General features: G+C 49.8%; 4 protein-coding genes across 4 annotated transcripts; 3 read left to right on the top strand and 1 right to left on the bottom strand.

The window, feature by feature from the left end:
* Positions 1 to 191: 191 nt before the first annotated feature.
* VTN00DRAFT_6534 (uncharacterized protein) lies at positions 192 to 2558 on the bottom strand (the record flags this gene model as incomplete). The annotated part of the gene is made up of 5 exons (XM_069433181.1): positions 192 to 248; positions 301 to 1197; positions 1257 to 1924; positions 2013 to 2097; positions 2163 to 2558. The coding sequence occupies 5 exons, from the start codon at positions 2556 to 2558 to the stop codon at positions 192 to 194; spliced, it is 2103 nt and encodes a 700-aa protein (XP_069288966.1).
* A 1213-nt stretch (positions 2559 to 3771) lies between these two features.
* On the top strand, positions 3772 to 6286 carry VTN00DRAFT_6533 (uncharacterized protein; the record flags this gene model as incomplete). Its single annotated transcript, XM_069433180.1, has 6 exons — positions 3772 to 4155; positions 4215 to 4243; positions 4295 to 5021; positions 5107 to 5317; positions 5944 to 6060; positions 6189 to 6286. 6 exons carry the CDS (start codon positions 3772 to 3774, stop codon positions 6284 to 6286), a joined length of 1566 nt encoding a protein of 521 aa, XP_069288965.1.
* Positions 6287 to 7014: 728 nt separating this feature from the next.
* Positions 7015 to 8412, top strand: VTN00DRAFT_6532 (uncharacterized protein; the record flags this gene model as incomplete). The annotated part of the gene is made up of 4 exons (XM_069433179.1): positions 7015 to 7150; positions 7228 to 8032; positions 8091 to 8271; positions 8326 to 8412. The coding sequence occupies 4 exons, from the start codon at positions 7015 to 7017 to the stop codon at positions 8410 to 8412; spliced, it is 1209 nt and encodes a 402-aa protein (XP_069288964.1).
* Positions 8413 to 10760: 2348 nt separating this feature from the next.
* Positions 10761 to 14995, top strand: VTN00DRAFT_6531 (uncharacterized protein; the record flags this gene model as incomplete). The annotated part of the gene is made up of 8 exons (XM_069433178.1): positions 10761 to 11013; positions 11977 to 13087; positions 13160 to 13254; positions 13311 to 13714; positions 13774 to 14254; positions 14308 to 14455; positions 14513 to 14605; positions 14707 to 14995. The coding sequence occupies 8 exons, from the start codon at positions 10761 to 10763 to the stop codon at positions 14993 to 14995; spliced, it is 2874 nt and encodes a 957-aa protein (XP_069288963.1).
* Between the last annotated feature and the right edge of the window lie 396 nt (positions 14996 to 15391).

Below are 15391 nucleotides of genomic sequence, written 5' to 3'. Positions count from 1 at the left end.
GATACTCATATTGGCCACCCAAAATATGGCTGCTGCCTGACCGTCACTTCAGCAACCCAACGCTCTATTGCATCTACTCAAGATCGATCTGGATCTAAACTATAACATAAAAAGCAAATGATAACTTAAATGTGGATTCGTTATGCTACAGGCCCTCGACCCAAACTGCCAGCAGAACATACAACGATATCTCACAGGTCGGATACAGACGCGAACCTCTCCGAGATGTCCTGGAGGAGTTTGTCGTACTAAAAAAAATATGTCAGCAGAAATCGCTGAGAACGAACGAGGAGTACTCACCTTAGCCTTCACAGCTGGCTCGTTGTCGGGGATTTCGAACTTCATGCTCCGCAGCGCAGTCTGGAGATCTGCTGTCGCCTCCCGGACCTTACCCCAGTTCTGACCCTGTGCGACAGCCTTCTGAGCTTCATCGTGGTAGGTCATGAACGCCTTCATCATATACTCCGTCTTCCACAGGGGGCAGTATTGGTCGTAGTCACTGTAGCCGTTCTGTTGCAGGAAGTCATCCTTTACAAGAGCAGCAACGTCCAGCGTGATCTTGTCCGAGTCACCAAGCGCAGACTTGCCGACCAGCTGGACGACTTGGTCAAGTTCCTCCGAGTTGGACAGCAGCTCCTTGATCTTCTCTCTCAGGCGAGGGAATTCAGGATGCTCCCTCTCGTAGTACCGGTCCAGGATGTTGGTGTATTTACTGTAAGACATAGAAGTGTTGATCGAAGGGAAGTGCTTCCGCTGAGCAAGCTTCTTATCCAGACCCCAGAACACCTGCACGATACCAAGTGTGCTACTGGTGACAGGGTCTGAGAAGTCTCCACCAGGGGGACTGACGGCACCGACGATACTCACACTGCCAGTTCTCTCGGGACTTCCAAGGGCAAGACTCTTTCCAGCACGCTCGTAGAACGATGCCAGCTTAGCTCCCAGATAGGCCGGGAAACCCTGGTCAGCAGGCATCTCTCCGAGACGACCGGAGATTTCACGTAGCGCCTCGGCCCAGCGAGAACTAGAGTCCGCCATCATCGCGACATTCTTACCCTGGTCACGGAAATATTCGGCGACAGTGATACCGGTGTAGATGGAGGCTTCACGAGCAGCCACAGGCATGTTGGAGGTGTTGGCAATAAGGCAGGTACGCTTCATGATAGGCTCCTTCCGACCTTCGACTGTGATAGAAAGCTGGGTGATTTGTTAGTCGTGTTCTCGGGAGACCGCCAGTCTAATCCCACTTAACATACCTCTGGGAAGTCCATCAAGACTTCAGCCATCTCATTACCACGCTCACCACAGCCGACATAGACAATGATATCACTGTTGGAGAACTTCGACACACTCTGAGAGATGACAGTCTTTCCACACCCGAAGGCACCGGGAATACAGACAGTGCCACCCTGAACACTGGGGAAGAGAGAGTCCAGCACTCTCTGTCCGACAATGAAGGGAGAATCCGAGGGCAGCTTCTCGTTGACTGGTCTGGGCACACGGACGGGCCAGGTATGCATCATGCTGAATTCGGTCTTCTTGCCATCGAACTCAACCTCCAATAGCGGCTCGTCGACCGTGTAGCTACCCGCCTCCGCTATATGGGTAATGGTACCCCTGGCACGGGGCGGCAGCAGGATCTTATGGTCGTTCAGCAGGCTATTCTCCCAGACGCTACCCCAAATGTCACCTCCAGTAATGTGGTCGCCAACTTTGAGGTTGCCAGGCTTGAAATCCCATTTCTTTTCACGATCCAGGGCGGGAACGGCGATACCGCGGGGGATGTAGATACTCTGAGACGTGGAGGAAATGGCCCTGAGAGGTCGCTGGATACCGTCGTAGATAGTTTCCATCAAACCCGGGCCCAGTTCGACGGAGAGGGGCTTGCCGGTTCTGATAACGGGGTCACCGACCGTCACACCAGCTGTAATTGGCAGAGTACGCGCATATCAGCTTCCATCCGATCCCCAAGGAGTTGCCAGGGTGTCATTGGAGATGGTCGAGTGTTGTACCTGTTTCCTCGTATACTTGGATGGTCGCCTTGTCTCCCTCAATTCTGATGACTTCACCGACCAGCTGGTCATGGCCTACTCGACACTGTTCACAGACATTGGGGTTAGGACCCTTAAGTGGTAGGGGAGGAGCTTCGAGGGGTTGCTCACCAGCTCGTACATGGCACATCCGATCATGTTCTCGGCCACCACGACGGGGCCGGAGACGGAGAAGATGGAACCATATTGGTCTTCAGCGGCCTCCAGGCGCACTCTCTCCTTTCCTTGAGGCGCCATTCTGGGTGGAGTTGGGGGCTCGATGCGGATGTGGTGAGGAAATGGAGGGGGTTGCTCGATGCTCGAGCTGTTGTTGGTGGGCGAGTCGGGGAGCGGTGGTAGGCTGTCTAGGACGGGCGGCGGAGGCGGAGAAGCTGCTGACGAGCTCAACCCGACGGAACCAGGCGCTGAGCCAGAGTCGCGCGTCTGTTCCGCAGCACTGTTGCTGGCAGCCAGCAGATCCAGCAGAGAAGGACGTACCTTGAGTCGAGGCCTTCCCAAGCCCAGCATGCGCTCTCTGCTTTTTTCTGAGGTGTGTCTGGTTGACGACGCTAGGGGGGAGTTATCGATCCTCAGGCAGAGCACTCCCTGGGTACACTACAGGGCTCCTTGGCGGCTTAAGGGGCCTCTGATGATCCAAGCTCCGCTCATGCTATCCGTGTTCGACATGGACTCTGCCAAGGAGCGCTTCAAATGGGGATAATTATCTTATTTCCCGCAGGTCATGACTGCTTGGAATTTTACACGTGCTTTCACGGTCATCACAAGATGCCAGCTCCTTTTGATGCCTGGCAGCAGCTGGGCCTATTTATTTACGTCCAGAAAGGGTAACTGATATACGCAGGTCCAAGAAACCGAGTCACCCATCTGATCCTTGCTACACATGGAAGTTCTATCATCACGTCTCGAAATTTTTCTCTAGTCCCAGAACTTTATGTGTATTCCGGTACATTGAGGCATCGTTATATCATCTTTAAGTAAGCCGGGTCACGAGTAGACTTGGCTTTTCAAGGGCAACGGCGCGAAGCCCGCGTCTAGAGATCCTGGATGTTCTTTTTATACCTTATCTTTATCAGATCCAGCCTCAACTTGTTCCGAAAATTCGTATTTTTGTCTATAGCACTGATGCCACAGATGCATTTGGGCAGACCCAAGTCCTTCCAGCGCTACATGGCCGAGAGCAACTTTGCCTAACCATGCCTCAATCAATATCGGAAGTACAGTTTAATGCTGTTCCCGCAGACTAATTGCATGGAGCAAATGTGGCCAGTCTCTCTGCGCAATTTTGCCGGTCCAAGACTGCAAAGACGTCCGTTATCAATCATATGGCCATCCAAGCCGTGACTACCGCCGGAACCATCCAATCGTGCTTGCCCTCTGCCACATGTGAACCGAACCTGACGGTTATCCGGGCTCACCAGATACCCCATCTCTATTTCTCCATCCCTTCTCTGTAAATCGTTACCCTCCTTATCCTTTAGTTCTCTGCTTTCCTCGATCCTAGGCATAGTCTAACGTCCCTCATTAAGACAACATTGCACTAGACATCTAATCCAGTCAAACCGTTGACTGCTGGTTCTGCGACATGGATGAGGACCACGAGTGTGATGCCATTGATATGCACGGCTTCCATTCTCGCTAACTTTTGCTTTTCAGGACGTTTTGTTCTCTTTCTGCTAACACATATGTTTCTGACAATAACAATACCCGCATAACTGCAAGAATGGCGTGGCCAAACCCACTGAGAAAGAAAGACCAGAACACTCGTAGCTGCTGGGACTATACGTTCCAATGGACAGCGCTGCATCAATCGGCCGAGGAGTTGCATCCAATGAAATTTACCTATGACAAGCTTGCAGAGGAATGTCTCGAACGACTGAATGAGATCTCAGCACTTCCTGGTAACCCTGGTTGCATGCGGCAAAGACCGGGAAATGCGCCTGCAAGGGATCTATACGCTCTCCTGCGGGACAATGCTTCTGAAGATGATGAAAAATTCGGGGAGCTTTGGAGACAGATTAGCACAGTTCCAGACTGGGTAAACTGGGACCAAATTCGCCGAGGACAAGATGTGTTCTATCGATATGGCTTACCAGCTCTCAATGCAGTGAGTGGAAGCAGTGACAACGGATCAGATATATTCTAAATGCTAATATGCGACGATAGCTCAACTTCGAAAGTCTTCTGGGAGGAATGTATGTTTATTTAACTCGTTTCGTCTCTTCAAAGTCTGACGTCTGTTCCAGGTCCAGTGAACGGGTGGTCGAGACCCTCTCTCGTACGGGTGGCTTTTCTACCAAGGTGGCCCGCCAGAGGCTATTCGAGACAACACAGTATGTCCTCCAGATTACCAGATCATTGGATTCTATAAAACCAGGAGGAGACGGTCACGCTGCCTCTGTACGTGTTCGGTTTCTTCATGCTGCTGTTCGCCAGAGAATTATGAAGCTTGCACAACAGAGACCTGAATACTACAATGTCGAAAAATTCGGCATTCCTATCAATGACCTGGACTGCATCGCGACGATTACCGCTTTCTCCACCATAGTCATTTGGCTTGGTCTACCGCGACAAGGACTCTGGCTCAGAGATCAAGAGATCAATGACTACATCGCTCTTTGGCGACTGGTCGCTTATTATCAAGGAACGCCAACTGAACCATTCGCCACCCGAGAGAAGGCAAAGGCAATTATGGAGTCTGTCCTTCTATCAGAGGTCCAGCCTACGCACATGAGCCAAGTTTTGGCGAAGAACATCATACTGAGCTTGGAGAACACCTTCCCTTCCCACGCATCGCGCGAATTCATGGAGGCGATGGCCAGATGGCTCAATGGAAAACAACTGTCTGACCGACTGGATATTGGGAACCCACCTCTGTACTACTGGGCCCTTATCACCGGTTATTGTCTATGGGTCATGGCAATTTGTTACATCTCTAGAGCTATCCCTCGCTTTGACAGGAGAAACATTGAGGTACGTCCCAATTCATTCTATAACATAAAATAGCACTATACCTATTTTCGAATACCGGGTCTAGAATCTAACATCCCCATTCTAGTTTCGCCGCAAGCTTTACTATAGGCTTATCGTGACAGGGGAGAAGGGCCTTGGAAAAGAATCCCTATTCGATTTCAAACACATTCCGGACTACAACCGCACAACAGAACTCGGCGAAAGCAACGCATTCGGTGTCAAGAAGACAGGGATCGAAATGCTCGGGTACTTGGGTCTCGGGGCTGCTGTAATCGTGATGTCGCTGGGGTATGGAGGTGCGATGCTGTTTAGGCATCAGTATTCTAATTAGAGGCTGCCGAGCAATGAAAGTCAGACTGCGGCGTTTGATGCATGGTCCCAAATTTGTGCCGTAGTGGAATTCACCTAGGCGCTTAGGAAGTACATAGCCTTTATCTATTGTTAAAAGCTGTAATCTTCTCCATAGCTCTCTTCACATGCCCCATCTGTTTAGCCAATCATACTGACAATCGTCCATCATTCGCTAATCGTTGCAGTAGCGTCTGCATATCCTCTACTACAACACATCTCTCCTGGTATCTTATAATTTTATTGGGCTTTTTAGCCTCGCTGCATAAAGGCAACGATGTGTCCCGGAATAGTAAAGTGGCAGGACAGGAGGGGTAGAGTGCGTTGTCATAAAGCGAGATCCTGGCTCCATCCCACAACTTTTCACTTTCAATACGAAACTGATCTCTACATACTTATCCATTGTTCCTGGGTCTCGCGATCTTCTCAAAAAAGCCTCTCAACATGTCTTCTCCGAACGACGCCCCCGTTTCAGCCTCTACTCCGAAAATAGTCTCTGAGTTTTCCAAAATCATAATGGAGACGCAGTTCTTCGAACGGGCAAAGCAGTTCCTCCTCACAAGGGTCAATATAGACCTCGAAGCTATTATTCGAGACCCCTACCAGGCTATCTCTTCGATTGTCGTGCCTGCGCTGGGCCCAATAAAGAAGATAATCGGAGCCCTCGGAATCAACCTGGGACCTATCTCAAGTAAGTGCCTACTACCTGCTTCCTAACTTGACATACTCGCGAGGTTTCTCGCAAATAATAAGAAACCACCATGACGAGGATTAATTCTGTTTGCTGATTATGTGCGTCTTCTTTTGTTTCGGTGACAGGCACTATAACAACCTGGTATCAATCGACGTCCCTGGCCAGGTACATCCCGGCAGAGAGGCTGTTCGCGGCTTATCAGCGGATTGCAACGAGAGATTAAATTACCGCGATCAGTCGATGGGGCTGAGGAGAGACTAAGTGGATGGATGAGCGGAAAGTTTTTGGCAAGTCTATTTTTGGAGTTACGCACTGGTCTTTTGGTGATTGGTACCTGGGTGCTTTATCTGGGTTTTTTATTTAGTATCTAGGGATTATCTACTTTTTTTTCTTTTTTCTCTTTTTCTTATTGCCTTTCAGTGAAACCTAGTCTTAGGAAAAGCGTTTCCTCGCGTCGTAGAACTCAAGGTGTCAATGCTCTCCGTACAACACAGGGTGGTGCTTGTGTGCCACTTCACACCTCAAGAGACAGACGAGATCGAACCACCTCGGAAGTTTCCGATATCACCAATCAAAAAGGATTTTAAGTCAGCCTAAATACTGAGGCCATCTAGCCTTCCGACTGGCAGGAGGTATACATATTACCCTTACAGGAAAATGACATGGCGATCGAGCAGGAACGCGGGGCCGCCTGTCGCAATGATGATGCCATACATATGTCCAGCTCCCCGACAGAGCACGAGACAAGCTGCCAAGTTTAACTGACATACAGACCTCTGTATAATATGAAGTGACTCTCCCCGATCTGCAGGTTATCCTCATAAATTGCTTTTCCATTCATTTGCCATAGGTTCTATGGGTTCCAGCGGCCTCCTCGCGCCCTTCCTGGGCGCATTGCAGGCCTGTATATCCGTGCTGCTGACTCTATGCTACGGAGTCGTGGCGCGGAAAATGAGAATGGTGCAAGAGGTCTCGATCAAGGATATGTCAGGCCTGGGCGTCAAGCTATTCTTTCCGGCTCTGTTGATTGTCAATTTGGGCTCCCAGCTCCATTCCGGTAGCGCGTTGAATTACCTTCCTGTACTAGGTGAATCGAAGGGCCCCCGAGGAAACCAAAAAAAAGTACCTCATGTATGTGGGCCATTGCTAATGAGCACTGTACAGCTTGGGCGGTTGTATATACCGTTGCCTCAATCGGCATGGGTCATGCCATTACGAAGTTGTTCAAGCTTCCCCCATGGGTCACGCCTGCGGTCGCCTTCAACAATACAACATCTCTCCCGCTACTCCTTCTTCAGTCGTTGAAAAGTGCTGGGAGCCTCAAGACCATTGTCCCCGAGGACAGTACGATGGCGGACTCGATCGAGCGCGCACAGAGCTACTTCCTGGTGTGCGCCGTGGTCAGCAAGGTGATAGCGTATACCACCGGTCCGAGAATGCTCCAGGATATAAGAGGGGACGGTACGGATCAGGATACAGGTTCTGACGGACAAGAAGAAGCCGGGGAGCATCACGATGGCCACCCAAGTCGGGAGCAGATAGATGAGGAGACGTCTCTGTTGCCCGAGCCTGCACAGAAAGCCCGCCAGAAAGTCGGCAGCCGGATCAAGCGCGTCACGGACAAAATATACTCTTACTTCCCCGAACCGGTAAAGCAGGAGTTGGTATCTTTCGATTCTCCCTTCGTTGATGCGGCTATTTTCTGTGCTCTGACGGGTGCACTCCTGGGACTCGTGCCCCCTCTGCACAAGGCATTTTTCAATCCGTACGACGAAGGAGGTATTTTCAACGCGTGGCTGACTTCAAGCATCAAGAACCTCGGAAAGCTGTTCACGACGCTGCAAGTCTTCGTCGTCGGATGTAAACTCGGGGTCAGCTTCGAGAGGATGAAGAACACCAAGAACTCTGGGAAAGTTCCCTTCAAGGGGATTGTTGTCATTTTCCTCATTCGTCTGGTTATCTGGCCGGCGTAAGCAACAATCATCATGCTCTTAAGCTACGTTTCAGTGTTGACAATTTCACGGCAGAATAAGCATCTACGTCATCTATATTCTCGCATCAAGAACAAAGTTTCTGATGGAGGACCCGATATTATGGTTCAGCATGATGCTCATGCCGGCTGGGCCGCCGGCACTGATCATATCGGGACTTGCTGAACTAGCAAAAGCTACAGAGCTAGAGAGGTTTGCCATAGCAAAAGCGATGACGGTACGTGTAGAAGGGTGCTCTTTGTTGCCACAATTACTGACTTGAAATATCAAGATTCTCTACGCCTTATCACCGCTCATATGTTTCACCATAACCGGTGCTTTGAAAGCGTCGGAAGCAGTATTGGAATCTAAAAAGTGATATTATAATCCGCAAGTCTAACATATATACAAAGCTTGGAACGGGTATATAGTCTACAACATAATCCTAAATGAGATTTTGACTTCACATGTACTACTGCACAGATTTGGTCACCATCCACCAATTTGTCATTTCTTCCCTGAAATATGTACAAAGGTGTGGACCCAGCTGGATATTCCGGATCTGGATTCCCAGCTACGACATACTACTTTGCTTACTACTCTCATTTCATAGATCAGACCACAATTCGGACTTAAAATATTCCATTGATGTCCTTATTATTCTACGATATTACATTATTATAAGATTCCTCCGACCCAAACTTCACATCGTCGGCAAACTGGGCGACTAGTCAACCGGGGGCAGCACCCCCCAACTCGATATCGATATCATAGGCACACCCCGGAAAACGGGATGACGTCGAAAGTTCGGTTATTCATTTCTGCAGTGGAAAGATCACGCGCAGGTCAGCCCCTCATATCTGTGACTTTAACAAGGAGTACACCAGTTTTTCCAACTGGCGGGAAGGAGATACATACCCCGCAGCCCTTGCAGGCGCAGTTGTTGTCACAGGTGCAGGTCCCCGCGCCCGTGCAGGGACAGTTGGAGCCGCAGTCACAGGCCATGATTATACTACTTTCGTCTGAAAGCGGGGGGATTATAATTTAAAAAAAATGTGGAGATAGGTCTGGGTATAGCGGACCTTGGTAGGAATTGCGCGCTGAAAGAAAACAAGGATATTTTCGACCTGCCGCCATCTTTTATACACGGCCGGTACGAAGCGGGATTTGTTGCAGTTTGGTTCGTGCCATCATGATGGCGTCAATGGAAGATGTGGCGACGGAAATGGTTTCCTGTGGCTTGGCTGAGATGGTGATGGAAGGTTCGCGGGGGAGGCGATGGAATTTCGGGTGCGGCGACGGCCAGTTCTGATGGATGCGGTTGGGGGGTATAATTGGATGAATTGAATTGATTGATTGATTGTTGGAGTTGGATGGGAGCGTGGTTGTCGAATTATCTTTTGATTTAATTTGATTTTAGAAGGGATGGGAGGATGATGGTTTGGAGTCCTCCACAATTGGGCTCAGGAAGCTACAATTGATTGTCCACTTTTCAGTGGTTTATTGACCCCTAGTCGTAATCTTATAGTGTCTTTTTAAGAGATGCAAATTATTTGTGTCATATATATTTCTATCTCCAACAGCGGTTCCCAATATAGGTATTTAGAGAGCCCTATTGTCTGGCGACTCGCAGTTGCCTCTGGATAAGCTCACAGCCAATAGAAACACAACGCATACTTTAACCGATTCATATCTTGATTTATATATCAAAGAATCTTGGCTATTATCTGAAGCCCGTGTAGGTCCTGTCCCCTCACCAACAAAGTATGTATAGGTCTTCCGGCTGTTCAGCCTTATCTCTCACTATACCGGCTATTGGTTTATATCAGTGTTGAAGAGGACTTTGGTTATCCTTACCTACCTACCTACCTACAAATGGCGATATTCTTTAGATGCTTGCAAAGTCTCCATGGTTCAAGTCTAGGCAGATCCAAGGCCCTTTTCCTACTGCTGCATGCTTCTGATAGCGGGTGCGTTCTCTTTATCGGCAAACGGACATGTATACTATGTTTGACCCTTTGTTATAGGCGTTTTCTGGCCGGCAATTAATTGATGGATAATCGGGATCCTTGCATGTCAGTTAGCGCACTGCTGAGAAGGAGTCAACAGGTGTTGGCTGGCTCTTATCTGTTCTCTATGGCATATCTGTTAAAGACATCTGGATGATGTCCGCTATTGGTTCAATCTGTAGATATGAATTTCCGCGGTTTATGATGAGGATGGGTAATATAAGCATTCATTCTGTATTCTGTCGGGGACTTTAGGGTCAAGTCGTGAGCGCCAGTGGATACGAAATGGCGACGATGATGTAATTTCCCTAGGTACCTGGGTCACTGATTGAGCTCAAAGCCAACACAGATAGACCAAATGCCGCGAACACTGTAAGCACAGCTGCTTAGCAAGCGCCTCTCAGCCTTTGATCATTGGATCAAAAAGCTCCTGCACATCCGTGCCGTGAAGACTATCGATGCAAGGAATAACTTGTACTGTGCATATACAGCACAAAGCTGAGCTGGGCTTCTTTGGTCAGTGGCGCCACGAAGATGCCTGATATCCTTAGTTGCAGGGCCGATCCAGGTGGTCCTCGCTAGGGAGGAGGACTGTCGGGTATCGACATTGTCGTATATTGAAAACTTCCACCAACTAAAGAGTCAAAATCCAGCAAAATCATACTGCGTAGGTATCAACTTTCCAGCAACGCATATACCGTACTTTGTGTACCAGGTGATGTGGTTCTGTGCTGTGACACATGTGTACGCAGGACGAAGCTCGACATCCTGCGAGGAACGAGGATCTGGGCCCACCTGGAGGAATGAACAGACCACCGTGAGTCGTGACTCGTCTTCCACTGGACCGCTTTCTAGGCGGACAGTTCGGAGCTCACGCCCACTCGTCCTCACAGACCTCTCTGTTTCGGGCAAGGTCACAACACTCGCTCTGATAAGCCCCGGCGCAGATGACGATGTGCTGGGGCGGGATGGTTGGTCAGATCGGGGAGCAGCCATCACAGTGTAGTTGTGTACCGAGAACCTAGAACCTGAACATGACTTCGTCGACTGAACTCTCAACAAGCTGGCTGCTTCGTCCTAACAGCTGTCAGCTGCTGATTATCAAGCAGGAGTGCTCAGATGAGACTCTGGACGCGGATCTTCCCGATAAGCCCTCCACTCTGTGTACCAGCTTTCCCCGTACTATCTCTCGGATAGATGCAACGGTCTCTTTCAGACTTTGGAGTAGCTGTTTTTGTTTGGAGTCACTGGCACCTGAAACACCCGTCATTACTGTTGCTGTCGTTGTTATTATTGGACGCAGCCATTGTAGATGCATCATCCTGGCCAACTAGACGGAAGCCAGTCTGTGGAACAGCGTCGACGAGCGCAGCAAAAACCAGAACAACAACGATCATAATCTCGTGGGTTCTTCCACATCAGGGAGACCGCAGTAATCTCTTCCAGCTCTCCAGAAACACGAACAGACCTCCGCAGCGGTGCTCGTCGCCGTCCAGGAAGCCCCGGCATCCTGACAACATCGCCCCACGGCCCGCCCTGAGCGCTGTACGGAGCACGCTGACCGCCAACGACAACCGACCTCAACTTCACTCGACGTACCTCTTATCCCCCGACGCCGTGCTCCCTCTCGACCATCCCTACGTCCGGCCCTCTTCGTCGACATTATCCCAAGCCTGAGAGTCCGTCTCGACCGTCTATTAGTCCTTTCCGTTTTCGCCACTGTTTCGTGCCTGTCATCACCCGCCAGCTCGTCGGGGTATACCTCGCCTTACCTACGACCGTCCCAATAGTGATAAGACGCCGAACCCCTCCTCACGTACTTTTCACAGCGGGTCTGGGTCTGGTCTCGGGCGGACAGCACCATACGTACACGGATTTTTGCTTTCTATACTCTGTCAAGCAGGAAATTGACGGAGCCTCTGGACTGTGACCAGCTCCCGCACGTGGACCTCAGTGCGGCGTTGTATCAGAAACCCGCCACTGGTTCAGGCCTGCTCACCTGGTTCTTCTACAGAGCCAGGCCGGAGGGCAGTCCCTCGTCTTCGACCTGGCACACCACTCGTCCCAGTATATACCCACCTCAGCCGCCCCCGACCGCCCAGAATCTCCTACCACCGCCTTTGCCGCTGCGTCCTCGTCCTCCGCATCTCGTACGGAGAGCGCAGCCACAACATCCGTGTCCTCTGACAGCCGTGACCGACGCTCTTCCCAGTTGGAGATCGACAGCGGTCGTGGTCGTGCTGCTGGTGTCGAATTGCAGCCCTTACCTCAGACCTCTCGCCGACGTCGCCGCCGTAGTTCCTCGCCAGATCCATCCGAATACAGTAGCTCTGGAGCAGGGGGTACCGACCGGGGACAAGACAGGAGTAGGACTGCTTCTGAGGAACAGAGCACAAGTCGGCAGCACGCCCGATCGGAGGGCCATCCGCCGTCCCCCAAGCGCAGGCGCCTGGCAAATATGCGACCCGATGGTGGCGTGTCAAATGCAAATGGCTTTTCCGAAGCGTCGAATGGCCTGGCGACATCACCGAGGAGAAAGTCGACCATCTCCGGCTCGTTGAACGGGCAGTCGCCGTCTCGCGGTGCCTCCAACGGCCAGTCTCAGACGAACGGTTCCGCAAAGCCCGCCCCGACATACTTCGGTCATGATCGAGAGGAAGTGACACGGATTTTAATCCAAAGTCTATATGATTTAGGCTACAATGGAGCCGCTGCAACATTAAGTCAGGAGAGTGGTTACAAGCTAGAGAGTCCAGCAGTCGCTGAATTCAGGAGTGCGGTGCTTGATGGGCGATGGGCTGAGGCAGAAAAAATATTACTAGAAGCATTTCATCCCGACGGAGGTGGAGGAGCGACGGGAGGTAATAATTGGGACAAGTTGGTTCTGGCCGAAAATGCAGACAAAAATGAAATGCTTTTCTGTCTGAGGCAACAAAAGTTTTTGGAGCTTCTTGAAGCTCGGGATCTCGGAGCTGCGTTGATGGTCCTTCGACACGAACTAACGCCTTTGAATTATAACATTCCGCAGCTACATGCTCTTTCAAGGTGAGTCTTTTTACTGTGTTATCCGAATCGCTGGTAGGCAGCTCCCGCTGATATGCAACTTTATATATATAGTCTTCTCATGTGTCCTGCCGAGCATCTTCGCGAACAGGCTGGTTGGGATAGCACACTAGGACCTTCGAGGGAACGATTATTATCTGAACTCTCGAGTAAGTTTCAAATCAGCAGGTGCTTTTCATGTCTCGTGTGCTAAGATTATATACAGAATCGATTTCCCCGTCTGTAATGATCCCGGACCATCGTCTAGCTGTATTGCTGGACCATGTAAAGCAAAATCAAATAAACCAGTGCCTTTATCACAATACCGCATCTGCGCCGTCTCTATATTCCGATCACATGTGTGACCGAAATAATTTCCCACTTCGAGCAAGCATCGAGCTCAGTCAGCATTCGGACGAAGTCTGGTACTGCGAGTTTTCGCATGACGGGACTAAATTAGCAACTGCAAGTCTGGACCACAGTGTCATAATCTATGATACCAGCACATTCGCCGTCTTGCATAAATTAACGGATCATGATGGGCCCGTAGCCCATGCAACTTGGAGCCCAGACGACTCCAAGTTGATTACTTGTTCACAAGATAAGAAAGCCCGTGTGTGGAGTGTAGAGGTAAGAATTGTGTCCTTCATTTTCTAGATTTTGCTGGACTGACGACTTCAAAAACGCAGACTGGACGTATTATTTGTGACATTAGTCATCACCGTGAGCCAGTGACGGCAGCTGCCTGGGCAGCAGATGGCGAGTCATTTGTTACTGGTTCGCTTGATTTGAACTTTCAGCTCTGCCACTGGGACCTGCGTGGTCATAAACTGTATTCGTGGCCTCCAGGCTTCCGAGTACAGGACTGCGCCATAACCCCTGACGGGAAACGTCTGATTGCAGCAGATGTGGGTCAGAAAATTCATGTTTACAACTTCCAGACTTATGAGGAGGAGTACGCTATTGCCTTGAAGAGCAAGCCCACGTCAGTCAATGTCAGTCGTAATTCAAAGTACATGCTGGTAAACCTCTCGGAGGGCCAGATACAACTCATTGACATCGAGACGACGGACGTGGTACGCCGCTTCAGAGGACAGAAGCAGGGTTCCTTCGTTATCAGAAGCACATTCGGTGGAGCTGCAGAGAACTTTGTCGTCAGCGGCAGCGAAGGTAAGGGTCCCGAGCCGGTTTCGGACTACTCGTTCTGTACTGATCATATCTAGATTCTCGTATTTACATCTGGCACAAAGAGAATAGTACTCTTGTGGAGACCCTGGAAGGTCACATATCCGGATGTGTGAACGCAATATCCTGGAATCCAGCTGATCCAGGCATGTTTGCCTCCGCTGGTGATGACTACATGGTCCGAATGTATGTTTATTCTCTTTAATCTCCCCCTTCTACTTCATGTGGCTAACAACCTATCAGTTGGACCCGAGATGCTCCAGCCAACACAGCAGCTGGTAAACAAAGAATACCGCCCTCGAACGGTTTAGCACGGACAAGTGCTTTACGCTCAACGTCGGGTCTCTAATGATGAAACCTAACCGTCTATACGTGGTTTCGCCTTTCCAGCCGTTTCAAACCAAAAAGCCATACCCCCCGGTTTCTTTTGTTTAAAGAGGATCGAATTCTTTTTCACGCATTTATGTCTCCCTGCCCCTTTTCTTCTTCCTCATCCCGTCGTCGCGAGGGTACGACACTACTACTACTACTCCTTTTGATAATAAAAAAGACAGCGGGAACCCCACCTTTTTGGTATCGCACACGACATCGCTCATATCATATCACATCACATCACATCTGCATCCTTGCATGCATCGTCGGCTACGTTATGCTATGCTATTCAAACGTTTTTTACATTCATCATCATCAACGGATCAAGGTGAAACAGGATCGGACGGAGGCTAGGCCAACTGTGTGGGCGGAGTGGAGTCCTTTCATTTTCGCGTTTTCTTTCGTGGTTTTTCTTCGTTGCTCGTTTTGCTCGTTTTATAGTAGTTATCCCTGTCATATCTTTTCTGTGATCTACAGCCAAGTCATTCGGTAAAGTAAACAAGTAGTCACGTCAGATCAGAGACAAATACATACATACATACATACATACATATACGGATTAGATTGGATTGAATGAGTTTGATCGGGTTATACGGTGAAGTTGCATGTTTAGATTCTTAAGTGAAAGAAATGTAGACTGCGTCTTCGTCCTCTTGGGATATAAATTATATATTCCCTGGCTCAAGTATCATAGATCCGATCCACATTTGTGATGCCCAACTAGCAAAACAGGTAGAAATCTCGTGCCAC

This window comes from Thermoascus crustaceus, assembly GCF_041956765.1.
Source record: "Thermoascus crustaceus strain CBS 181.67 unplaced genomic scaffold VTN00scaffold_3, whole genome shotgun sequence".
In the NCBI taxonomy this organism is placed as follows: Eukaryota; Fungi; Ascomycota; class Eurotiomycetes; order Eurotiales; family Thermoascaceae; genus Thermoascus; species Thermoascus crustaceus.
The sequence above is the reverse complement of the archived record's forward strand: the minus strand, read 5'-3'. Positions and strand labels throughout refer to the sequence as shown.